The sequence below is a fragment of the Gorilla gorilla genome, chromosome 22, assembly GCF_029281585.2.
Source record: "Gorilla gorilla gorilla isolate KB3781 chromosome 22, NHGRI_mGorGor1-v2.1_pri, whole genome shotgun sequence".
NCBI lineage: Eukaryota > Metazoa > Chordata > Mammalia > Primates > Hominidae > Gorilla > Gorilla gorilla.
This window is the reverse complement of record NC_073246.2, coordinates 35,609,471-35,636,236: the sequence shown is the minus strand read 5'-3', so window position 1 is coordinate 35,636,236 and position 26,766 is coordinate 35,609,471. Positions and strand designations below refer to the sequence as shown.

The window sequence follows — 26,766 nt, the reverse complement described above, 5'->3', positions numbered from 1 at the left end:
TCTAAAATTAGCTAATAGTGACTGTCGCACAACTCTGTGAATGAACTAAAACCAATGAATTAGATACTTTAAACGAGTAAATTTTATTATGTGAATTCTTTCACAATAAAGCTATTAGAAAAGAAAAAGATTTACAAACGGAATGTTAATATTGCTAGAGATACTTAGATTGCATTCTTTGTAGAGCTCTACAAACCTCAGTGTGGGAACATGACACAGTATGCTATGCTACCTACTTATGCTATGCTAGGGTTACTCAACTATAATGCTACTAAACCTCTAAAGCTCTTGAAACTAACTTTTCTTTAGAATCATGCCCCATATCACTCAACAATTTTGTAAGTTAGCTTACAAAATGTGTTTGCTATTTGAAAATGGTACTCAAATATACATGGTCCAAGTGCAAACTGTAATGAGCGTTAATGTAAAGTACTTTCTCAAAGAAGAGTAAGCAAAAGGAATCGCTTCTCGGCCTTTTGGCTAAGATCAAGTAAGCAAAAGTTTGTCCTTGTAACTGGAAACTACATTATATCATCAAAACTGTGCATATTCATGACTTAACCTCTTCTGCATAAAAAAGTTTTATTCAGATTTTATTTCTTTTAATCCAGATATTAAAAGCATGAGGATTTTTTTTAAACCAATGTTATGAAAAATGTATTTGAAAGATCTAAATAAGACAGTTCAATTAAAATACCATGATCTTTTAGACTGAGCCATATCCGGACAGTGTTCACAAAAGAAAATTAAGTTACACAGAAAACAATTCTGCATAGCTGGAATTAACTCAAAGAAAGAAAACATGTAACACAATAAAAAGTATGGCATAAGACAAAGATAAAAATCTCTAAAAGTGATCAAGATTGTAAAAGTTGGCACAATCATTTTAGAAAATAAAGATCATAACGCAGGAAACAAAGCTCTGTGGTTGCAGAAACCTTCTTTTTGCCTCAGATAGGAGTTCCCCATTCTCCTGTAGTCATGGGCCCTTCAGCAAAGAATTCAGAATCTGAATTCTTCTCACTACTTGTGAACCTGAGCATCACTTTCCTATATTTCGTGGCCATTTGGATTTGCACTTCTATGAAGTGCTTATTCAAATCCTTTGCCAAAATTTCTATATATTGCATGTCTTTTTGTTGTTAGTTTATAAGAGCTCATAGTGTATCACAAATTAACTGTTTATCTGCTGACCGCTGAAAGATTTTTAAAAATTCATTATTTGTTGATTTATGTATATGTACGGCATAAAAATTCTAAATTTTCGTATATAAAATATTTCTTTTATCATATGATTAGAAGGTTGTTAGTCCTTGATTTTCTAACATTGTATTATTTTATTTCATTTCAATCCTTAAACCAATAATTATGTGTAGGGGTGGGGGAGTTATTCCAGGGTCCAATCATATTTCTTCTACATGGATTCCTAGCTTTCCCAGTAATATTTATTAATCAATCCCTCTTCTTCTCACTGAACTAATATACATTTTTATCATGTATCAAATGTTCATATGAAGTGAGAACTATTTCTGGACTATCTGTTCTGACTGAACAATTTCCAGGTCAACATTACAATGATTTGATCACACTGGCTCTCTGGTATATTGTGATCCGGGAAGGTCTGGGAAGGTTTTTTTTTCCCCTTGGTTATTCATGGGTGTCTATTTTCCTATGAACATTTAGATTATTTTATCTATTATACAAACAACCCTACTGGGATCCAAAAACTGCCTTAGAAGGGGATTTTCCGAGAATTGATTAAACCGCAATTGCTTTTGCACCAATAGTTTACCCAACCAAAGAAAAGAGAATCTTTCCGGTTGTTCAAATATACTAATATTTCCTTTAATAAAATTGTATCACTTTTTTCATATAGTATGCTTTTCTTGCTAAATGTATTCTGAAGAATTTTATCATTTTTGCCAGATTTTTAGATGAAACATTCCCCCCATTTCCATTTTTAGGTGCTTATTTCAAGCACAGAGAACATTTTTTATTTTAAAAAATTATTTAGGCTGTATTTAGCTATCCTACCAGACTCCTACAAGTTCTTATTAATGTTTTAAAACTAAAATCTCTTGGGTGTACTAAATATACAATCACATAACTAGAAAAAAATGAGCATTATCTTTCTTTTCCAATATTTAGGCCAATCTTTTTTATTGGTCTTACTGCCTCTAAGACATTACTGAATGCGTTCTTGCTCAGTTCTGAGTTTAAATGAAACAGTAGATTTACTAGAGCTAATAGTTTAATAGAGTTCATTGTTTAGAATGACAGTTGGTAGTGATTTCTGGAAAGTAATGTAAACTGAAAACAAAATTTTGAGCCCCCCACCATCTGAATGGACCCCTCATCTCGGCCAAGGGCATTCCAAAATTAACCTGAAAAACTAGTTCAAGCCAAGATGGGAAGAGGAAGTCAGACATGCCTCATTATACCCTCCTCCCTTTTGGAATTCAGGCCCAGCTGACCAGCATTAGCATCAACACAGGCCTTAAGACTGATAAAGGAGGCTCTTAAAGTCTGATAAGAAATATTTACCATCTATTTTCTCTGAAGTCTACTACCGGGAGGCTTCACCCGCATGACAAAACTTTGTTCTCCAAAACCACTTATGATAACCCACACATTCCTTTCTATTGATTCCAGCTCTTTGAATAATAACTCTTTCAATGAAATGCCAATTAAAAACTCTTGAATCCACGTATGACCTGGAAGCCTCTGCTTCCAGTTGTCCCATTGTTCCAGGCCGAAATAATGTACATTTTACATATATTGATTGATGTCTTATGTCTCCCTAAAATGTATAAAACCACGTTATATACCAACCACCTTGGGCAAATGGTCTCAGGATCTCCTGAGGGCTGTGTCACAGGCCATTGGTGACTCATATTTGGCTTGGAATAAACCTTTTCAAATATTTTACAGAGTTTGACTCTTTTCATGGATAGTAGTCTCACATATTTAAGTAGTTTCCTTTCTACTTATTAGAAATGGTTACTGTATTTTTCATCAGGTGCCTAATCTGTAATTACCAATCCGATCACAAGTTTTCTTCTTCCTCTTATCTGCTGAAATAATGACTAATGTTGATAGAATTTTTCAACTCTGAACCAATCTTGCACCTCTGGCATAAAGTTGGTCATTGTGTATTCTTTTCATACATTGTGAAATTCTATTTGCTAAGATTTTGACTTTTTTGGATCTATGTTCATAAATGAAACTGGCTTCTGGTTGCTTTATTTTTGTACTACCTTTCAGGTTTTATAAAGGAAATTAAGTAAATAAAATGAAATGGTGAACTTCCTTCTTTTGCTAAGTAGTTTTTTAAAAGATACGCAACTATTTAAAACGGTTTGGTGGGGAAGAGTTCCCATTAATAAAAATCAATATCAACATGCACACTAAAACCAATCAATCAGTCAGGCAGGTGCCCATTCCCTGTTCCCCACACCACTGCCCAGTATGGTCTCTGGTGAGAAACAGGAATATCCAGTGTGGGATAATGAGTAGGTTAGGGGAGAAGACTTTAGGTAATGGCTTAATTAGACTCTAAAGGCGTCCTACAGAAGTGTTTCCATGGGTGAGGAGAAGAAACTTAATCATGAGGTTCTAGGGACTTGACTTTAAACCACACACGACAATCCCAACATTTAGTTGAAAATGTCGTGATACTCAAAAAATGCTTTTCTCAATAAACATAACTGTGGGGAATCCCTGGTAATGAAAATTCTAAGAAATTTATGGAAATATGGTAGTTACGGCTGGGTGCGGTGGCTCATGCCTGTAATCCCAGCACTTTGGGAGGCCGAGGCAGGTGGATCACCTGCGGTCAGGAGTTCGAGACCAGTCTGACCAACAAGGTGAAACCCTGTCTCTACTAAAAACACAAAAATTGGCTGGGCATGCAGGTGCCTGTAGTCCCAGCTATTTGGGAGACTGAGGCATGAGAATTGCTTGAACCCAGGAGACAGAGGTTGCAGTGACCTAAGATAGCACCTCCAGCCTGGGTGACGGAGCAAGACTCCATCTCAAACAAAAACAAAAACAAAAAAACAGGCTGGGCACGGTGGCTCACGCCTGTAATCCCAGCACTTTGGGAGGCCGAGAAGGGTGGATCATGAGGTCAGGAGTTCAAGACCAGCCTGGCCAAGATGGTGAAACCCCATCTCTACTAAAAATACAAAAAATTAGCTGGGCATGGTGGCACGTGCCTGTAATCCCAGCTACTCAGGAGGCTGAGGCAGAGAATTGCTTAAACCTAGGAGATGGAGGTTGCAGTGAGCCAAGATCATGCCACTGCACTCCAGCCTGGGTGACAGAGCAAGACTCTGTCTCCAAAAAAAAAAAAAAAAGAACAGAGAGCATTTATAGCAGGTTACCTTAATGTAAGGAGGAAAGGAAGTAATTTAAATATGAATACATACACATTATATACATTATGTACCTGCTTTTTTCCAACAAAAATAAATGAAGGATAACAGGAAACTAATACAATGGGTGGAAACAGGGTAAAGGGATAGAAGAGGGAGTGACCTTGTCTGAGCACACCTTTTTGTTAGTTTTGGTTTTTAGAACCTTTTTAATCTGTTATGTATTTAAATAATAAAATTAAGTCCACAAAGATGAGGAGGCATATCTAAATTAAATAAAAATGAAAATAAACCTAATCATGTTATAAATAACTAACATATCCACATAAGAGGTGGAAAAAAAAGCCTAGTCCAAGTAACTTCACATAGTACTTTATATGTCCTCTGTTTAAAAACAAAAGGAACTATAAAGTAATCTTGAAATCTACTGTGAAAGGAAAATAAAAACGCAGGACTCCAATTCACTATGCAAAAGGTAGAAAAGTAAGCTGAAAGCTGAGTCATGCAAGAAGCTGTCATTCCCTTTGTTCCTAAGCAGGGAGCTACAAATAAAAGGTCAAACACCTCTACAGGCTACTTTATGTTCCATTTTATCTTATGTAAAGCGCCGACTTACTGAGCACTTTACTGATTTACTATTACCTAACTGACTATTCCCCTGCCTGCTCCTTTTCTCTGGCAATATATGGATTACCATATCCTCCCTCTTTGCCCTCCAGCCTACCTGTTCCCTTTAAATACTGAAGCCATCAAAATCATCGTTGGAGAAAAGCACAGTTTCTGTGATTCTGTGCTTATTTCCTCCCAGCATGTCCTTAACTTTAGCAAAATAAACTCCTAAAATGATTGAGACCTCTTGTCTCAGATACTTTTTGGTTTACACTACTTACTAGGTTCTTTTTTTTTTTTTTAATTTGTTTGTTTGTTTGAGACAGGGTCTCACTCTGTTGCCCAGGCTGGAGTACAGTGGCACAATCATAGTGCAATGCAGGCTTGAATCCTCAGCTCAAGTGATCCTCCCACCCCATCCTCTGAGTAGCTGAGACTACAGGCATGTGCCACCACACCTGGATAATTTTTTTTTTAAAGTAGAGATGGGGTTTCACTATGTTGCCCAGGCAGGTCTCAAACTCCTGGGCTCAAGTGATCCTCCTGCCTCGACCTCCCAAAGTGCTGAGATTACAGGCATGAGCCACTGCACCGGGCCTAAATTTGTTGTTTGTAGTGGAGGTGAATGTAACAATTCTGAAATTACTTTGTGTGTGTTACAGGATGAAGGGATGAGGCCAGGCTCCTCTTGTCCCACCTCATTCCCTGCAGTGTTGGCACCTACAGATTCCTTTAGGAGCCCAGTTCATCCACAAAGCCTGGCCTCAGGCTGCTCATCTCTCACCTGCTGCCCCTTGGGCTGGAGGTGAGACCCAGCAGCAGTGCAGACTAATCCAGTCAGTCATTCATTCTCATTCATTCAAAAACCAATTATGGGGCAGGGGGGAGTGGGGGGCTGGGCATCTATCTGGAAATTGGGGTTATATCTATGAAAAAGACACAGTTTCTAGCACCACAGAGCTTATATTTTAGTGCAAGCAGAACTAACAAGAGAACAAACCAGATTATTTTACATGGTGATAAGTGCTACCAAGGTAAAGGGAAAGAGGTGGGCAGAGGGGACCACTTTAGACTAGCTGGTCAGGGAATGCCACTTTGGGGAGGTGACATATGAACTGAAACCTGAAAGGCAATGAACCTGCGATGTGAGGAACTAGAGCAACTGAATTATAGGAAGAGGAAACACTAAGTACAATGACCCTGAGGCAAGGAGAAACCTGGCCCATTTAAAGAACAGGAAGAAGGCTGGGCAGGGTGGCTCGAGCCTGTAATCCCAGCACTTTGGGAGGCCGAGGCAGGCGGATCACAATGTCAGGAGATCCAGACCATCCTGGCCAACATGGTGAAACCCTGCTACTAAAAATACAAAAATTAGCTGGGCATGGTGGCGCACGCCTGTAGTCCCAGCTACTCGGGAGGCTGAGGCAGGAGAATCACTTGAAGCTGTGAGGCAGAAGTTGCAGTGAGCCGAGATCGCACCACTGCACTCCTCAAAAGATTATTCCTGGCCGGGCACGGTGGCTCATGCCTATAATCCCAGCACTTTGAGAGGCCGAGGCGGGTGGATCATCTGAGGTCAGGAGTTCGAGCCCAGCCTGGCTGACATGGTGAAACCCCGTCTCTACTAAAAATACAAAAATTAGCCAGGCGTGGTAGTGTGCACCTGCAATCCCAGTTAGTCAAGGTGCTGATGCAGAAGAATCGCTTAGACCCGGGAGACAGAGGTTGCAGTGAGCCCAGATTGCGCCACTGCTCAGCTTGGGTGAAGGAGTGAGACTTTGTCTCAAAAAAAAAAAAAAAAAAAAAAAAAATCCAGCTGCTGTTTGTAGACTAGACTCTACAGGGGCAAGTGTGAAAGAGAGAACCCAGTCCAGATGCTCGAACAGTGGGCCCAGGTGAGATGACAGGTTAGGATGGTAGCAGTAGGAAAGAAGTGGCCAGATTGGGGATAAAGTCCGTAAATGCAATTATGTTGATGGACTGGGTATGCAGGGTGAAGAAAAGAGGGAAATCAAGCGCGGTGCCCAGGTGTTGGTTTGGGCAGCCAGGTAACTAAGATGTCATCTTAGTTCAACGCCATGAGCTACTGAGATGGTAAAGACTCAGGAATGAGGGATGGAGGAGAGGGGATCAAGAGTCCAGGGTGCTTATTCTTTTTTTTTTTTTTTTTGTATGAGTTTAGCAAATTGATCTTGTTGGGGCTGAAGGCCCTTCTGACACATACTCAGGAGTGTCTTAAGAAAGTACAAACTATGACTATACGGCTGTTTGCCCTGACACCCATTCTGAACCACATCACAAAGTTGATCTAATCCTTGCCTTCATGTGTCTGGCTCCCTTCTTTCCTCTCAGGGCCCATTTCCAGGTAGTGCTCCCTCGCTCCCTCTTTTCTCTCCATTTCTGCTGGCCCTCCGTCTCAGATTCCAGAGCCCTCGTCCAGCCTCTTTACCCCGTCTCTTCTTCCTTCCTGTACCTTCTGGCTCTTGTCTATTCCCACTGCTTTATTCTCCTCCCCTCCACATCATAGCAAGGTTGAAAAAATTCTAAGCACTTCAATTGCCAAAAGGATATCTGCCAACCTCCTTCCAGCTCCTTATTAATAAGACAATTTCTAGGAAGATGTATCATCTTTGGCCACGGTTATAATTTGGCATGACACACACTGACTTGACTCCATCCTCCGAGAATTAAGGTTTTCTTGTATTCTTAATTGGAAATCAGCTAGGAGAGACAAGGAGTCCCCAAAGCATTAACAGATTACAGTTGAAAGTTAACAAATTAGTTAACTGGAATACAGTTTCTACATGGAAATAAAACATAATAAAGGTTTCTAACATATACTGCCCATCAGTTCGTATCACTCAAATATTTGAAACAAAGTCCAGAACAAAGTAAGTAAAGCTCAGAGAGAGAAACTAGACAGAGTTTCCAATTCTTAATCCAAACTTCTCTTCTTTGCTGGATGTGATGTCTAATGCCTATAATCCCAGCACTTTGGGAGGCTGAGGCGGGCAGACTGCTTGACTCTAGGAGTTCAAGACCAGCCTGGGCAACATGACAAAACCCCATCTCTACATAAAATACAAAAATTAGCCAGGCATGGTGGTGTATGCCTGTAGACTCAGCTACTCAGGAGGCTGAGGTGGGAGGATTGTTTGAGCACAGAATATTGAGGCTGCAGTGAGCTATGATCATGCCACTGCACTCCAGTCTTGGTGACAGAGTAAGACCCTGTCTCAAAAACAAACAAAAAAGCAAAAAATTATCTTCTTCCCCAGATGACTGACACAAGGACTGCCTAAAACTTCAGAGTCAAACCCATTCTTCCGTCTACCAAAAGGAGTAAGGACTTACCCTGGGACCCTACCACAAAAATCACAGAAGAACATAAGAATAGTATGGGGGTTGGAGGGAGCTGCTTCTTTAGATCAGCTATTATTAGTTGCAATTTTAAAACCTAGGCTTGGCCGGCTGCAGTGGGTCATGCCTGTAATTCTAGCACTTTGGGAGGCCGAGGCAGGCAGATCACCTCAGGTCAGGAGTTCGAGACCAGGCTAGCCAACATGGTGAAACCCTGTCTCTACTAAAAATACAAAGATTACGCGGGCATGGTCGTGGGCACCTGTAATCTCAGCTATTTGGGAGGCTGAGGCAGGAGAATCACTTGAACCTGGGAGGCAGAGGTTGCAGTGAGCTAAGATCGTGCCATTGCACTCCAGCCTGAGCAACAGAGCAAGGCTCCGTCTCAAAACATAAACACAAACAAACAAACAAAAAAACCTAGGCTTTAAGAGATCAAGTACTACTCAGGGTTACTATGTGAATAAGTATCAAATCAGCTCAGTTGAAAGACAGATCTTGCTAAACTCATAATTTGCACTGCATTATTCCATCATCTGGGCAGGATATCAGTGGTTCATGAAATTTCCAATGACTCTTCAAAGACATTTCTTTTGGGAAAAGAGAGTTACAGACATTTTTGATAGTAAAATATGCCATCACAAACTTATTTAGCAAAACGTAAGAAAAAAATTAAAGATTGATTCAATCTAAGATTGCCAAATTACCATCTTTAATTAATAAACATAGTCATTATAAAAACCTGACTTTGGGCCACTCAGGTAAAAATAGTTTAGAAAGTTAGGACAATTGTTTTTATTTTTTAGAGACAGGGTCTTGCTCTGTCACCCAGGCTAGAAGGCACAATCATAGCTGACTGCAGCCTCAAACTCCAGGTCTCAAGCAATCCTCCCACTTCAGCCTCCCTAGCAGCTAAGACTACAGGCATGCACCACAATGCCCAGCTAATTAAAAAAAAATTTTTTGGCCGGGCGCAGTGACTTACGCCTGTAATCCCAGCACTTTGGGAGGTCGAGGCAGGTGGATCACAAGGTCAGGAGTTTGAGACCAGTATGACCAACATGGTGAAATCTCATCTCTACTAAAAATACCAAAATCAGCCAGGCGTGGTGGTGGACGCCTGTAATCCCAGCTACTCAGGAGGCTGAGGCAGGAGAATCGCTTGGAGCTGGGAGGCAGAGGTTGCAGTGAGCTGAGATTGTGCCATTGCAATCCAGCCTGGACAACAAGGGCAAAACTCTGTCTCAAAAAAAAAAAAAATTTTTTTTTTTTTAAAGATGAGGGCTCATTATATTGCCCAGGTTGGTCTCAAACTCCTGGGTGCAAGCGATGCTCCCACCTTGGCCTCCCAAAGCATTGAGATTACAGACGTGGGCCACCACACCCAGCCAAATGTCACTTTTTTCAATTAAGACAGTTGTCTTTGCCAGGCATGGTGGCCACACCTATAATCCCAGCACTTTGGGAGGCAAAGGCAGGAAGATGGCCTGAGTCCAGGAGTTTGAGACCAGCATGGACAACATAGCAAGATCCCACCACCTCTACAAAAAACAGAAGAAAAAAAATGAAATTCATTAGAGTGTATTTTATTTTTCTCCACCACACTTACCACCATGTGACAATTTTTGTGTTGTTATTGTCTTCCTCCACTAGACTGTTGTTTCAATAAAAGAATGGATTCTGTCTATTCTGTTCATTGCTATATCCGCAGCACCTCTTAACAGTCCCTGGCCCACAGGAGATATCTGATAAATAATTTTTCAATGTTGAAAGAATAAATGAACTTTCAAAAATTGGGAATATAACACAAAAGCATAATCCAGTGGAGGAAGTTAAGTCTGCGGAAGAAGGTTCCAGCGAGAGGTCCTGATGGTATGAGATATGATCATGTATGAGCTGCAAAGCAGAAGAAGCTTGTTACAATTCACAAAGGTGCCACAGGTCTCTTGCGTTTAAACTTTCACATTTAACTGACAGAACAGGGCTTCTGTGCTCACTTGCGCATGACTTCTTTCTTGCAGGCTGTTTCTTCATCTGAGCCTCTTACTTTACTTAAACTGTAATTCCAAAACCGCTTGGTTATCTGATTTTTTAGCTCTAATAGATCAGAAGTTAGAATTAGAATGGCTTCAGAGGAGCAAGCACACTAGTTTAGAGACAGTCTGGCGGCCAATATGCTGACAACCAGGAAAAAGAAAATAAAGCAGATACCCAAAAAAAGCACAGAGATCTGGTATCATTTCGTTTCAATTCAAATATATCCAAATACACACACACACACACACACACAATCTCCTGTGAAAGTTTTGCTATTTCAGGACAGTTACTAATTTTCATAATGATGACATTTCATCAAGAAAAGCTTAGATTGTGTTCTGTAGACTGTGCTTAAAAGAAACAAAAAGCTGTATCAACCTTTATTAATTTCCATAAGATTATAAATTTAAAAGTTTGGTCATTTAAGAGGACAAAGTAGTTAGCTGGAAAATTCAGTTATGTAGAATACCCAGTCCCTGGAGATGATACCTTTTTGGGTTTTACTTTGAGGGCCTATTATGTGACAGGAGCCACAATAAGTCCTTGGTTTTTCTGGAATCCTCTCAACAACTCTCACAAAACTATAACCATTCCTATTTTCTAGATTAGAAAACTAAGGTCAAAGAGGGTAACTGTATCTCCAAATCAGAGACACTGAAAATGGTACACCTGGGAATCAAACTCAGGTGTACGATTACAAATCACATGCTCTTTTTTTTTTTTTTTTGAGACGGAGTCTCGCTCTGTCGCCCAGGCTGGAGTGCAGTGGCATGATCTCGGCTCACTGCAAGCTCTGCCTCCCGGGTTCACGCCATTCTCCTGCCTCAGCCTCCCGAGTAGCTGGGACTACAGGCACCCCGCCACCACACCTGGCTAATTTTTTGTATTTTTAGGAGAGATGGGGTTTCACCGTGTTAGCCAGGATGGTCTCAATCTCCTGACCTCGTGATCCGCCCGCCTCGGCCTCCCAAAGTGCTGGGATTACAGGCACGAGCCACCGTGCCCAGCCTACATGCTCTTTCTTCATAGCGAGCTGCCTTCGTATCACTAATTAACTCAGGGAAGTGAAGTATTAAGCACCCTTGGTGAAAAAAATGAGACACCTTAGAGGACAACAGAATTCAGCATGGCTCTCCAAAGCCATGAGTCAAGAATCCAAAACTGTATTTGCCACCCTTTTTATTATACTCTCTGTATTTCCTGTGGCTTAAAAGATTGAATGCCTATTTGTGATAGTCAAATAATTCACTATTATCTATTAATGTTATGGACTTACCATGCACTAACTCTCAAATATTTTCTTTACCTTTTATTCTTCAGTCAATGAAAGATAAAAAATCATTCCATTATAAAGCAAGAAATGTGGGACATTCAAATAAATGTGGGTGATATGGGTGAAGCCAAAACTAATTGGTGAAGGAACACCAAAATTTAGATGTCTCCATGGAAATTCAACTTTTTGACAGTGTTGTCATTCAAATGTCACCACTTTTTTTGTCGTTTTGTTTTAGTTCCATATGAGAAAGACACTTTTCAGACATAACTCTCTGGTAAGAAGTAACAAGATATTTCAGGCTAGAGATACATGTTCTCCTTTTATAACATAAGAAATCATATTACCAAACAGAACTAAACGATATTTTATTTTGCCTTATGCTTATGTAAAATTTCATGTAAAATTCCAACTTACCATATCTGTGCTAAAACAGGTTGAGGTAACCCAGATTGAAAAAAAAAGTTTCTAGCTTGATCACCTGTAAATTAAATGGAAAAAGTTTCAGGGAAAAAAAAAAAAAAAAACCAACAGCTGACAGAAATCCTGTAATAGCAAAATTACAAAATTTACAAAGAGGCTGGTAATACTATAAATACCAGTTGAGTGCATTATAAAAGTCCAAGGATAAGCCCATAGGCAACAGTAAAAGAATCCATCAGCACTGACTTTAGAATTCAAAAAATCATCTCAAAAAGGGCCTACCATTTCCTGGCATAGATTTTCCACTTTAATTAATCTGCTATTAACTAAGATATGAACAGCTACCCATTGTGCAAAAGCACATTTATAGGAATCCTTAGGAAACTGATGACCCATACTTTCACTTTATAAAAAAAGTTATTTGCCATTCCCAATACCTATACTCCAAATTCTGGGTACTTCTGAAGTATTTACGGAGAATAAATGACAATGATTAAGAACCACACCTGAGGTCAGAAGTTCAAGACCAGCCTGGCCAACATGGTGAAGCCCCATCTCTACTAAAAATATAAAAAATAAGCTGGGCATGGTAATGGGTGCCTGTAATCCCAGCTACTTGGGAGGCTGAGGCAGGAGAATCGTTTGAAACTGGAAGGGGAGGTTGCAGTGAGCCGAGATCACGCCATTGTACTCCCGCCTGGGCAACAAGAGCGAACTTCTGTCTCAAAAAAAAAAAGAAGAAGAAGAAATTAGCTGGTCATGGTAGCAGAACAATTCCCCCGGAAATAAAGATTCCACTTTTTCTAAAGTGAATTCCTGAAAAATAATCAAACAGGAAAATTAGTTTGTTTATTTTTGAGATGGAGTCTCGCTCTGTCACCCAGGCTGGAGTGCAGTGGCGTGATCTCGGCTCACTGCAACCTCTGCCTCTAGGGTTCAAACAATTCTCCTGCCTCAGCCTCCAAGTAGCTGGGATTACAGGCGCCCACCACCACACCCAGCTAATTTTTTATTTTTAGTAGAGACGGGGTTTCACCATGTTGGCCAGGCTGGTTTGGAACTCCTGACCTCAAGGGATCTGCCCACCTCGGCCTCCCAGAGTGCTGGGATTACCAGTGTGAGCCACTGGTCCTTTGATCTTAACCAATTCCCATAAACTACATGCACAAAACAAGTGGTTTGACACGCACTAAAAATTGCAAACAAGGTATGATTCCATTATGTGTAAAAAAATTGTAAAAGGACAGGCACAAGGTTAGGGCAAAACAGGTAAATGTCTCTCCTTGGTCATATTTGCCCATCTCGGCTTTGCATGATAGAGTTTCCACAGACATCTGCACTACTGATAAGTAAAAATGAAAAAATGCTGACTGTGATTACCAGTAATGAATCCAGATATTGGCTTTAAACTATGGAACTGCTGATCATGCTTCGCTCTTTCCTCTACAGTTATGGCCCAGATATCCAGGCTGCCTAAAATCCAAAGAAAAGACAAACAAATTACTCAGTGAGAAAAGGAAAACAAAATGCTCTCACACACTATTTCCACAGCACTTCAAGATTCTGTCAACGTATTATAAAGACTTGATAAATTCACATCTTCTTGTCCTTGGAAGTTATGCATATAAAGTTAGAAAAGTGTAAAACAGGACACAAAATGTAAGAAACAGAAAGAGAGAGAATGGGAGGGAAAGAAAAGAAGAGGCACACATTCCTTTTTTAGAAACTTGTTTTATAATCCCATAGTTAGCAAGATTATAGTAAATTAATAATTTACTTACATAAACCCAAGCAACAGACTAAATTAACTTAAACCTAAAACTGTACTCTCAAGTGCCTTAAATGCCACAGGCAAAAGTTATGAAAGAAGAAGTTGAGTGTGATAAATATCCATGAAAATCTTTTGGGGGGTGATTAAAATATTAATATATTAGATTGTGGTGATGGTTGCACAACTCTATATAATTTGCTAAAAATTATTATACAACTAAAGCTAGTAAATTTTATGGAATATAAATTATATTTCACTAAAGCTGTTTTTAAAAACGGGTATCTCAGTATGCAGGAAGCAGACTTAAAAAAAAAGAAGGGCAGGGGATGTCCTGATATGAAATAATAGCCAAAGAGAATGGGTTTTAGGTTTTCCTTCAGTTTCAGCTCTTAGGCTTACTAGATGTCCACTCACGACTGAGTTCTTGCAGACTTTAGTCCTAGGTCTCCTCAAATTGACTAAAATAATTCTAGATTACATACATGAAAGCTTTCAAAAGCTCGGACACCTTCCACAAAACTGGGAATACACAATACGTATGTTTCACACAAAATGTGAATGTGCCCAGCACACCAGCAAAAACATCTAAACATTGCATCTCTCCTCTCTACCGGGTCTGGGATGACACTGACAGATAAAGTAAAAATCCATTCAGTCACTGGAAAAATATTTACTGTGGGGATGAACAGGTATCGAACAGGTATCCAAGACAGAAATGACCCCTTCCTCACAGGCCTTACAGTTCTGCAACTTCTAGAAGAAATTTTCACTGCCCTGTCAGAATTCATCCCTGTAACTATAAACAAAAACCAGAAATTATACAGTAATTAAGAAGGGGGACAAAAATAAAATAGAATAACTAGTGATTTTTAAAAGTTTACAGATCTCTGTACCAGAATCCCACGGAGACTTTTACTCTCTTCATGACAAGATTAGACAGCTTCCAAGAGTAATCCGTTAATATGAACTTTTAATAAGTATTTTTTAATAAGTACTACTTTTTAGTAAGTATTTTTGTTAAAAAGTAACTTGGGTGTAAGCAAGAACAATTAACAATTTCCTAATAACATTAGGAAAAATTACCCAAAAAACACATTTTATGCAGACTGATATGTTTCAAACTTATGTTTAGTTTAACTGAAGTAAAACAAACAAAAATGTCATGCTTCAAATCCAGGCTTTGAAAAAGTGTAAATGACCCTATCACTTCCACAAATAACTTGCTGATAAAAAAACAGAGGAGTGGGGGAAAATTCACTAAGAGACTTGGGGAACACATGACCTAATTGCAATGTTTGTATCTTATTTGGATCCCAATTTAAACAAACAAACCATAACAAGAAATGTCTAAAGACTGTCAGGGAAATGTCCAAAGACTATAAGGTAAAGACTAGATATAGCAAACATTTTATAGGTACAATAATATGGTATTGTTTGTTTGTTTGTTTATTTAGAGATGGAGTCTTGCTCTGTCGCCCAGGCTGGAGTGCAGTGGTGCGACCTCGGCTCACTGCAACCTCCGCCTCCCGGGTTCATGTCATTCTCCTGCCTCAGCCTCCCAAGTAGCTGAGACTACAGGTGCCTGACACCACGCCCGGCTAATTTTTGTATTTTTCATAGAGACAGGGTTTCACTATGTCGGCCAGGCTGGTCTTGAACTCCAGACCTCAGGTGATCCACCAGCCTCGGCCTCCCAAAGTGCTGGGATTACAGGCGTGAGCCACCATGCCCAGCCCGGTATTGTAAATTTTTATAGATGTGATAATGGTACTGAAGTTATGTCTTTAAACGTTTTCTTATCTTTTAGGTACACATACTAAAATATTTATAGATGAAATGATATGACGCCTGGGAGTTGCTCCAAAAGAATCCAGATGAAACAATATTCGGCATGAGTTGATAATTAATGAAACTATATGATGGAATACATGAATGCTGATTATATTATTTTCTCTACCTTTTAATTTTAAATTTGCCATAATATCAAGTTTTTAAAATCTGGTCCCAAAGTACATTAAAAAGAGAAATTTCTGAAAACTTACCACCAAAAGGTGTTGGAAACTGAGCCATGGTTCTGTTACTTTTACCTTGCTAATCGACGCCTGTAAGTGAAAATGAAACATTTAAGTTTATGAAAACTTAATTCCTGTATAATCATAAGCACTCCAACATGCTATCTTTAATGATCAGAGAACTAATACTAGAGCCAGAGCATAGCTCTATAATTAAGGAATTCATTCATTCACGTGTTACTTTTTAAATATACAGTTGTCCCTCATTATCCCAGGAACACTGGTTCCAAGACCTCCCATGGATTAAAAAAAAATCCGTGGATCCTCAAGTCCCTGATATAAAATGGCACAGTATTTGCATATAACCTAAGCATGTCCTCTTGCATACTTTAAATAATCTCTAGATTACTTACAATATTTAATACAAGGTAAATGCTATGTAAACAACTGTTATTCTGTATGCTTAAAAGTCTGTACATGTTTAGTACAGACATAATTTTTTCCCCCAAATGTTTTCAATCTATGGTAGGCTGAACCTATGGACTCTGTGAAACCCATGGATACGGAGGGCTGACTGTACCTTTTTCTTAACCATCTATAATTACCAGTCCATCTACTTGATGGTTATAATCAAAGCTTCTTTTCATTGAGCATTTAGTACATGCTACACATTATACTAGGTAATTTATAGGTCTTATCTCTTCTACTCATCATCACAGCCCTGTGAGATAGGTTACCATTATTACCATCCCCATATTATGGATCAGGAAAATGAAAATCAGAAAGGGTACGTGATTAGCACGATACCATTCGTTTGGTGACCAAAGGCTGTGGAGTTAGCTGTCCTGCTAACTCCATATCCTGTAAACAATGCTTATTACACTAACATCTGTCCCAGACTACCAAACACAAATCTAATGCTCCAAAAATCTCCATCAGGCATTATTTATTCATCAACAGCCGATGTGAAAAAAAGCCAGTCCTCTTCTCTAACTAAAAACAAAAATCCAGATTTAGGGCCAGGTGCGGTGGCTCACGCCTGTAATCCCAGAACTTTGGGAGGCCGAGGCGGGCGGATCACAAGGTCAGGAGATCAAGACCATCCTAGCTAACACGGTAAAACCCCATCTCTACTGGAAACACACACACAAAAAATTAGCTGGGCGTGGTGGCGGGGTGCCTGTAGTCCCAGCTACTCGGGAGGCTGAGGCAGGAGAATGGCGTGAACCCAGGAGATGGAGCTTGCAGTGAGCCGAGATTGCACTCCTGCACTCCAGCCTGGGTGACTTAGCCAGACTCCGTCTCAAAAAAAAATCCAGATTTAGTGAATATTTTTCCTTACGTTTAATTTAACAGGGTAAATGCACAGCTAAAAATGAGTATTGGCTGGGCGCAGTGGCTCACACCTGTAATCCCAGCACTTTGAGAGGCTGAGTCGGGCAGATCACTTGAGTCCAAGAGTTCAAGATCAGCCTGGGCAACATGGCAAAACCCTGTTTCTAGTAAAAATACAAAAATTAGCCAGGCATGGTTGCGTAAGCCTGTAGTCCCAGCTACTCAGGAGGCTGAGGTGGCAGAACAACCTGAGCTCGGGAGGTCAAGGCTACAGTGAGCTGAGATGGTGTCACTGTACTCCAGCCTGAGCAACTGGAGAGAGAACCTGTCTCAAAAATAAAAATTAAAAAAAAAAAGAATAAACGAGTACTAAATACTCACAGATTTAAAATCTTAAATTTAAATTTAAAAAAATGAGTCTCTTGCCCTAATACATCTCAATTTCATCTTCCAATTTGTCCACAGAAGTTTTTTCCAACTATCACATTTTTAAATTTCCAAAAGCACTTTCTTGTTCTCTGTTCTTCTGTTTCTTGGATCATTGGATTCCTCTGGGTTCCTTTTTTGTTCATTGGGGTCTCTTTCACTTTTTTTTTTTTTTTGAGACGGAGTCTTGCTCTGTTGCCCAGGCGATCTCAGCTCACTGCAACCTCTGCCTCCCAGGTTCAAGCAATTCTCTTGCCTCAGCCTCCTGAGTAGCTGGGATTACAGGCACGCCCCACCATGCCCGGCTAATTTTTGTATTTTTAGTAGAGATGGAGTTTCACCATGTTGGCCAGGCTGGTCTCGAACTCCTGACCTTGTGATCCGCCTGTCTCGGTCGTCTCTTTCACTTTTAAGGTTTTCCTTATATATCTAGTGGTCCCTGGATGCGCCTCCATATTTAATAGTGAGGCACTGAAAAACTGCCCAAGCTCAGCGTGGGTGGCAGGCTTGTTCACTGACGGGCTTCTCTGTAAAATGATCAGGTATATTGAGTTACCTTTTCATTGGGACACCTCCAAATGTTCAGTAATGTGGAGGTTTCTTCACCGAAGCTGTTAAGTTTTGCCAGGTAGAACGAACTGCTGGGTGGGGTGTGAAGGGATCAACTCATCTAAGTGCTGCCTTGAGGAGGAGTGAAGAAGGAAGGAGGTAGGGCCCTACACTTCAGTGTGCAGACTTGTACAGGCTCACTTGACTTTCAATCCCATGCTTCACCTCTCTAGTCTGGAGCACTTCAGGTTCTAGTGCTCCTCCCATTTCCCCAGCAGACAGGGGACTGAAGTAGTTACCCATCTGCTGGAGTGTAGGAGAGGAAGGTTTAAAAGATCTGGATATAGACTTTTAAGGAATTTCCACTGTGAGCTGTAAAACTGACTTCAGCCTTTTGGAATACGTGGAGCCCCCAAGCACAAGGAACTCTCTCAAGATATCCCTGGGGCATGCTGTTATCTCCATAACTGACCTCCGCAGGTACTTAGGTGGTATCTTTCTCTGTGAACTCAGTTACTACTCCCTCCACTCACTTTCTGTTTTGAAAAATTGTTAAAATCTTTGGTCACTGTCTCCTTTACTGTTATGTTTCTCCTTATGAATTAAGATTTTACTTATGTGTGCATTTTATTATTTTATTTATTTACTGAGACAGAGTCTCACTCCGTCCCCAGGCTGGAGTGCAGTGGCGCAATCTTGGCTCACTGCAACCTCCACCTCCTGGGTTCAAGCAATTCTCCTGCCTCTGCCTCCCAAGTAGCTGGGATTACAGGTGACAACACCCCATCCGCCTGGCTATGAATTAACATTTTTAAGCTTCCTTTGAGATTATTGCAGACTTTAGGGAAGGAGAAAACAAGTGTAGTCAAGACACCATATTTAACCAGAGGTTTGTGAATCAGACTACTTCTCACTGTAGATTCCCCTTAGAAACTGCAGCTGCCTTTCTTTTCCTCGACAATTTCTCATTCAATATATTGTATAGGCAACCTTGATAATTCTCTTGAACATTTTAGTGTGTTTTATCTCACTTAGTCCCCATAAAATCCTTTTGGAATCAACATGTCATATATCTTTTTGTAGAGTTTCCCAAAAATGGTAAGCTGTGGATTTTAAATGCATAGTAAAACAGATATTTAATATATATGAGAATACATTCTGTTCATTCAGTTTTACTTCCATTTTTTTACTGTGTTGCAAAATAAAGAGATTATTGATTTCTCTTCTTTGTATCCAGCTACTTTACCACACTTTCTTATTAGTGCTAATAGTCTCACATATGAATCTCTTAGATTTCCTAGATCTGTATTTTCTGGAAATAAAGAATTTAGCCTTACATTACTAGCCCAAAGCAATAATACTAAGCTATACAAAATAGTTGTGATAGCAATAATTTTTGTATTGCCTGTGACTTTCACAATGACAGTTTTGGTATTTCATATTTTAATAGGTTGGTTTGTTGTTGTATTTTAGTAAAGATTATTTACCATGTTTATGTAGTTTCCTTCTATTCCTATTTTTTATAATTTTATTAAGAAATGGCTAAATTTTTTTCCGAAGCTTTCTTTAAGCATCTAGTGAGATAATGAATTTCTCTTTTACTTACATTCTGAATTATAGTGACATATTTGCAAATATTGAATTATCCTAGAATTTGTACAATAGACCAATTCATATATGCGTGTTATTCTTTCACTACACAGCTAGGTTTGATTTGCTAATATTTTCTTTAAACTTTTTGTTTAAGAAAATGTTATACATAATACTATGCAACAAATGGCAAATCCAGAGGAAATGCATGCATTTCTACCTTCCTATAAATCTCAAAAATTATCTTAGGAAAAAATGATTTTATGAAGTTAGCATTAGCTTAATACTAAACTATGATACTGAAGGCATTAAAATAGACCATTTTTACTTATAGATATAATAATTTTATGCCTTACTTTAAATATTTCACAGCTACTATGAGAGGATCACAGCAAACATAAATATAACTCTTATGATTTCAAATATACTTGTAGTCATTATCAGTTCCTGACAAAGCACCTAAGACTATTTGTTATTTACCATCCTACTCTAGAACTTAGGAAATAATTCTCACCCTAGGTGAATCTCTACTCTCCAAAAGCCTTCACCTCACTATGACTAATATTAGACTACATTTACCTTCTGGCCCTTCTGACCACCAACTCTACTTCTCCTTCATCTGTATCTCTTAAGTGACAACCAAAGGGACTTCACGTTCTCTCTCTTTCCCTCCCTAATTAAAGCCCGATTTCTTTAGTGTCATGTTCTCAGCTGGATGTGAACAAGGAATCTACCTAATGAAAACTAAATTATGTTTATGTATGAATGAAGATGTACCTTTCAGGCTTATTCACTAACACAATAGCCAAATTATGGCTTAAAGATGAGGCTGGGCTGGGGGCGGTGGCTCACGAGGTCAAGAGATGGAGACCATCCTGGCTAACACGGTAAAACCCCGTCTCCACCAAACAAAAAATTAGCCCGGTGTGGTGGCACATGCCTGTAGTCTCAGCTACTCAGGAGGCTGAGGCAGGAGAATTGCTTGAACCCGAGAGCCGGAGGTTGCAGCGAGCCGAGATAGCGCCACTGCACTCCAGCTTGGGTGACAAAGCGAGACTCCGTCTCAAAAAAAAAAAAAAAAAAAGATGAGGCTGGAATGTTCCCAGGTAATTTTCTTCCAACCACAGGTCTTTCCAATGCCAATCACAGCGAGGTTCTCCTTGGCTCCTAAGGAACCCCAGACAATAGTAGGAACATGTAGATGAAGCAACATCTTTCAATCACATCTCCTTTTGTGTTCTATGCTACCTGGACAGACCATGGAGATGACATCTTGGCTTAAGGTGCTTTTTGTCCTACCATTATATATGCTTGCTGTATGAATTACTACAATTTGAAAAAAATATAGTAATTTGTAAAAGGCTACCATGTTGAGACTGGGAGTGGTGGCTCATGCCTGTAATCCCAGCACTTTCGGAGGCCAAGGCGAGCAGATCATGAGGTCAGCAGATTGAGACCATCCTGGCTAACATGGTGAAACCCCGTCTCTACTAAAAATACCAAAAAAAATTAGCCGGGCGTGGTGGCGGGCGCCTGTAGTCCCAGCTACTCGGTAGGCTGAGGCAGGAGAATGGCGTGAACCTGGGAGGCAGAGCTTGCAGTGAGCCTAGATCGTGCCACCGCACTCCAGCCTGGGAGACGGAGCAAGACTCCGTCTCAAAAAAAAAAAAAAAGGGCTACCATGTTGAAAAAGAATAATCACATATCCAAGACATTAAATAATGTCACAAAACCTGGTCAGGCACGGTGGCTCCCACCTGGAATCCCAGCACTTTGCGAGGCCAAGGCAGGCGGATCACTTGAGGTCAGGAGTTCGTGACCAGCCTGGCCAACATGATAAAACCCTGTCTCTAATAAAAATACAAAAATTAGATGGGCATGGTGGTGGGCACTCGTAATCCCAGCTACTCAGGAGGGTGAGGCTCAAGAATCGCTTGAACCCAGGAGGCAGAGGTTACAGTGAACCGAGATCCTGCCACAGCACTACAGCCTGGGCAGCAAGAGCAAGACTCAGTCTCAAAAATAAAAATAAAATAAAATGTCACAAACCAGAGTTCTGCTTCTGCTATAGCAGACAGAACACAAAATGTAACTATAATACTTGAGGACAATAAGAAGTAGACAAAAGTAGGCAGATTTGGGAGGTGAGTAAAAAGTTTCTAAAAAGTTTCCTTTCCATGGAGTAAAAACTTTCTTTTTCGTCTTTTCTCTACAACTCTGCCCCACAGGTGGGCCCCAGTCAGGGAGCTATGCAGTGAAGCACAGGTGCAGAGACTAAAACTCCAAGAGAAACATGGTCTTTGTGGTTAAAGGAACTAATGAAAAAGGCACCTGTGGGCTGTAAAGTGTGGGGAAAACCAGAGAGGAAAGAAGGTAGAAATGGGACCTGCCATTGTGTGAATTAACTCCCGCTTGTCTTAGGCTCACACCTGAGATATGGATATGCACGGCAGGCTCAAAGTAGCACAGCACTCACTGGTCTTGAAAACTGAACTGAGAAAGGAACCCCTGTCCACAGACAGCACAGAGAATTTATAGTCTGGTATATAACCAAGGCAGATCTAACCAAGTTAGATACCTACTGAAACAAACAGCATTCTGCAGAGGATTGCAACAGCACACAACATCTGTACAACATGAAACTCACAATGTCCAGGATATAATCCAAAACTACTGGACATACAAAGAAGTAGGAAAATCTGACAAATTCTTAAAAAAAAAAATTGCAATCAACAGATGCCAACTCCAAGACAATGAAAATGTTGAAATTATCACACAAAGACTGTAGAACAGCCATTACACCTACTTTCCATGAGGCAAACACAAACACAAATGCATGGAAAGATACAAGTTATCAGCAGAGAAAGAAAAACTAGTTTAAAAAGAATCAAATGAAAATTTTAGAGAGAAACTGAGATCTTTAAGAATGAAAGCAGAGCAAAAGAAATGGCAAACATCTGAGTAAATATAAATTTATTTTTCCTATTAGGGTCTTTAAAATATGTAGACTGTTGAAAGCAAATACTGTTAACACTGTGTAGTAGGGTTTCAACATAAATATAACACATATGACAACTGTAACATAAATGTCTCTGGGGGGAGGGTAAAGGGACTTTTATGGCTGCAAGCCTTCTACATTCTACGTGAAGTGATAAAATATTAACTCTAAGCTGATAATAAAAGGTTAAGTAAATATATTTACTACCTGGAGCAATTACACAACACACACACACACACACACACACACACACACACACACACACACACACACACAACACACAGAAAAAGACATAGCCAAAAAGTCAAGAGGCAAATGAAAATGGAATGTTAAAAATCCAAAGATGTCAAGAAAAAAGAAAGAGAAGAAAGAAAGAAAAAAAACCAGAAAGGGCAAACAAAACCAGTAATAGGAAGATGGCAGGTCTAATTCCAACAACCGATAATTACATTAAATGTTAGTAATCTAAACAATAACAGAAAAAAACTTGGAAAAACAAATGTAAACCAACAGTAAGTAGAAGAAAGGAAATTACAGTGATATGGCAGGATGAATAAAAATACAGACAATAGAGAAAATTACAAAATCAAACTCTGGTTCTTTGAAAAAAAAATTTACAAACCTCGAGCTAGATACAGAGAGAAAAAAAAATCATAGAAATAAGGGGCATCCCCATCAATCCTACAAACATTTAAAAAATAAGAAATAGTAAAAAGCCTTATGCCAACAAATTTGACAGTGTAGATAAAAGAAACAAATTTCTTGGAAAATAAAGCTTACTAAAATTGATACGAGAATCTGAATACTCTTATATTTATTAAAGAAGCTGATTTTATCATTAAAAACCTTCCCCGGCCAGGCGCAGTGGCTCACGCCTGTAATCCCAGCACTTTGGGATCACGAGGTCAGGAGATCGAGACCATCCTGGCCAACATCTCTACTAAAAATACAATAATTAGCTGGGTGTGGTAGCACGCGCCTGTAGTTCCAGCTGCTCGGGAGGCTGAGGCAGGAGAATCACTCGAACCCGAGAGGCGGAGGTTGCAGTGAGCCGAGATCGCAGCACTGCACTCCAGCCTGGCGACGGAGCAAGACTCCGTCTCAAAAGAAAAAAAAAAAAAAAACTTCCCCCAAAAGAAAGCCACAGTCTGTTTCACTGGTGAATTCTTTCAAAGAAGAAATAATAAAAAAATTATGAAAAGTTTTACAAACAAAAAAAAAGGAGATCACTACCCACTTCACTTTTTTAGGTCATACAACTATAATACCAAAACCTCACAGACATTACAAAAAATAATAGAACAAGATCCCTAAAGAATACAGATACAAAAATCATTCACAAAAATTAAAAATTGAACATCAATATTATATAAAAAGGATACTAAAATATAACCAAATAGTTTATCCTAGAAATGGCAAGATTAAACCATTCAGAAAATGTAATATACTATATTAGCAGAATAAAGCAGAAAGCCCATATGATCATGTGAACAGATATTTTTTAAAAGCTTCTGACAAAAACTCAACATCCAATCATGATTTAAAAAAACCAGGCCGGTTGTGGTGGCTCACGCCTGTAATCCCAGCACTTTGGGAGGCCGAGGCGGGCAGTTCACGAGGTCAGGAGGTCGAGACCATCCTGGCTAACACGGTGAAACCCCGTCTCTACTAAAAATACAAAAAATTAGCCAGGCATGGTGGCCGGTGCCTGTAGTCCCAGCTACTCGGGAAGCTGAGGCAGGAGAATGGCGTGAATCCGGGAGGCAGAGCTTGCAGTGAGCCGAGATCATGCCACTGCACTCCAGCCCAGGTGACAGAGCGAGACTCTGTCTCAAAAAAAAAAAAAAACAAAAACCAAAAAAAAAAAAAAAAAAAAACACCTCTCAGCAAATTAGAATTAGTAGGAAACTTCTACAAACAGATACAGGGGATCCATGAACAACCTACATCTAACATCACAGTTAACGGTTAAAGACTGAATTTCTCAGCCTGAGATCAGGAAGAAGACAAGGATATCTGCTTTTACCACTTCTGTGCAACACTGATATGGAGATTACTCAATAAAGTAATAAGACAAGAAAAACAACAGGCAAAAACTAGGCATGAAGATTGGAAAGTAAAAATAAAGCTCTCCTTATTTATAGATATCACTATTTATATAGAAAATCCCAGAGAATCTAGAAAACAATGACTATATTCAGTAAGTGAATTTAACAAAACTGCAGGATAAAAGGTTAATGTATTACAATGAACTGAATTCTTAAATACTAGCAAGCAAAAAATTGGAAAGTGGAATTAAGAAAAACAACTGTTTACAGTAGCATCAAAATATGTAAAATTTCTAAATGTAAATTTAACAAAAGACAGGCTGGGCACAGTGCCTCACGCCTGTAATCTCAGCACTTTGGGAAGCCAAGGCGGGTGAGTCACCTGAGAACAGGAGTTCGAGACCAACCTGACCAATAAAAATACAAAATCAGCCAGGCATGGTGGCACATGCCTGTAATTCCAGCTACTTGGGAGGCTGAGGCATGAAAATCGCTTGAACCCGGGAGGCCCAGCCTGGGCAACAAGAGCGAAACTCCGTCTCAAACACACACACAAAAAAACATATACAAGGCCTCTGCACTTAGAACTACAAAATATTGCGAAGAAAACTTAAAGAAGACCTAAATAAATGGTACTAAGGCACTAAGTTCATGGGTTGAAAGATTAAATATTGTGAAAATGCCATTCTTTCCAAAGGGTTTGTATATTCAATGCAATCCCAATCAAAATTGCAGCAGGCTTTGTGGCAGAAATCGGCAAGCTGATAGTAAAGACCTAGATAAGCACAGCAACTTTTTAAAAGAACAAAGTTGAAAGATTTACCCTGATTTCAAGATTTACTATAAAACAACAGTAGTCAAGGCCTTGTGGGATTGGTGTAAAGAGACAGATCAATAAAACAGAAAAGAAGAGTTCAGAAAGACCTACCCGTTTGGTTAACTGATTTTTGGCAAAGTTGTAAAGACAAATCACTGGAAGAAAAAAGTCTTTCAACAAACAAAGTGGATCAACTGGATATCCAGGTGGGGAGAAAAGCCAACGCTGACACTTTACATAATACACAAAAATTAATTCAAAACGGGTCCTAGGCCTAAATGCAAAACCATATATGCTTCATATAAAAATCTTAAAAGATGGGAGAATATCTTCCGGAACTTAGGCTAGGCAATTTCTCAAAACACAAGGAAGCATGATTTATAAAAGAAAAAATCAGGCCGGGTGTGGTGGCTCACGCCTATAATCCCAGCACTTTGGGAGGCCAAGGCGGGTGGATCACCTGAGGTCTGGAGTTCAAGACCAGCCTGACCAACATGGAGAAACCCCGTCTCTACTATAAATACAAAATTAGCCAGGCGTGGTGGCGCATGCCTGTAATCCTAGCTACTCCGGAGGCTGAGGCAGGAGAATGGCTTGAACCTGGGAGGCTAAGTTGCTGTGAGCCAAGATCGCGCCATTGCACTCCAGCCTGGGCAACAAGAGCAAAACTCCATCTCAAAAAAAAGAAAAAAGAAAAAATTAGTAAACTGGGCTTCAAAGTAATAAAAAAAACAAAAAAACAGTTCTTCAAAAGATAACCATTATGAAAACAAAAAAGCAAACCACAGAGACAAAGAAAACACTTACTTGCAACACATACACTAGAAAAAGTACTTGTACCCACAATATATAAAGAACTCTTACAATTTAAGAATAAGACAGCTCAGTGAGGAAATGGCTGAGATGTAAAATAACTTCTAGAAATGGGCAATAAACCCATGAAAAGATGTTCAACATTAATAACCATCAGGGAAATGCAAACTAGAATCACACTGACATGCCACTATATTTCCACTAGAATGGCTAATATGAGAAAGAATGACCACATCTAGTGTTGGTGAGGATGTGGAACAGCTCTACACACTGCTGAGAGGAATGTAAAATTGTACAAACTTTTAAAAATATAGTTTTCTTAAAACATT

The 26,766-nt window shown here is 39.6% G+C and overlaps 1 protein-coding gene across 12 annotated transcripts in view; it reads right to left on the bottom strand.

Moving 5' to 3' along the window:
- The window catches only part of ITSN1 (intersectin 1), a 258,350-nt gene that overhangs the window by 166,066 nt on the left and 65,518 nt on the right, over positions 1-26,766 (bottom strand). For 11 of the 12 annotated variants that reach the window (XM_019017661.4, XM_019017665.4, XM_019017662.4 and 8 more), the window contains 3 exons: positions 15,892-15,951; positions 13,459-13,551; positions 12,073-12,136 (listed from right to left, as the gene is read on the bottom strand). In XM_019017661.4, coding sequence (XP_018873206.1) covers positions 12,073-12,136; positions 13,459-13,551; positions 15,892-15,919 — 185 coding nt within the window. In that variant the 5' untranslated portion in view covers positions 15,920-15,951. Of the gene's footprint in view, positions 1-12,072; positions 12,137-13,458; positions 13,552-15,891; positions 15,952-18,178; positions 18,473-26,766 lie in introns of those variants that run through there. The other variant, XM_055373920.2, reaches the window with a different exon arrangement.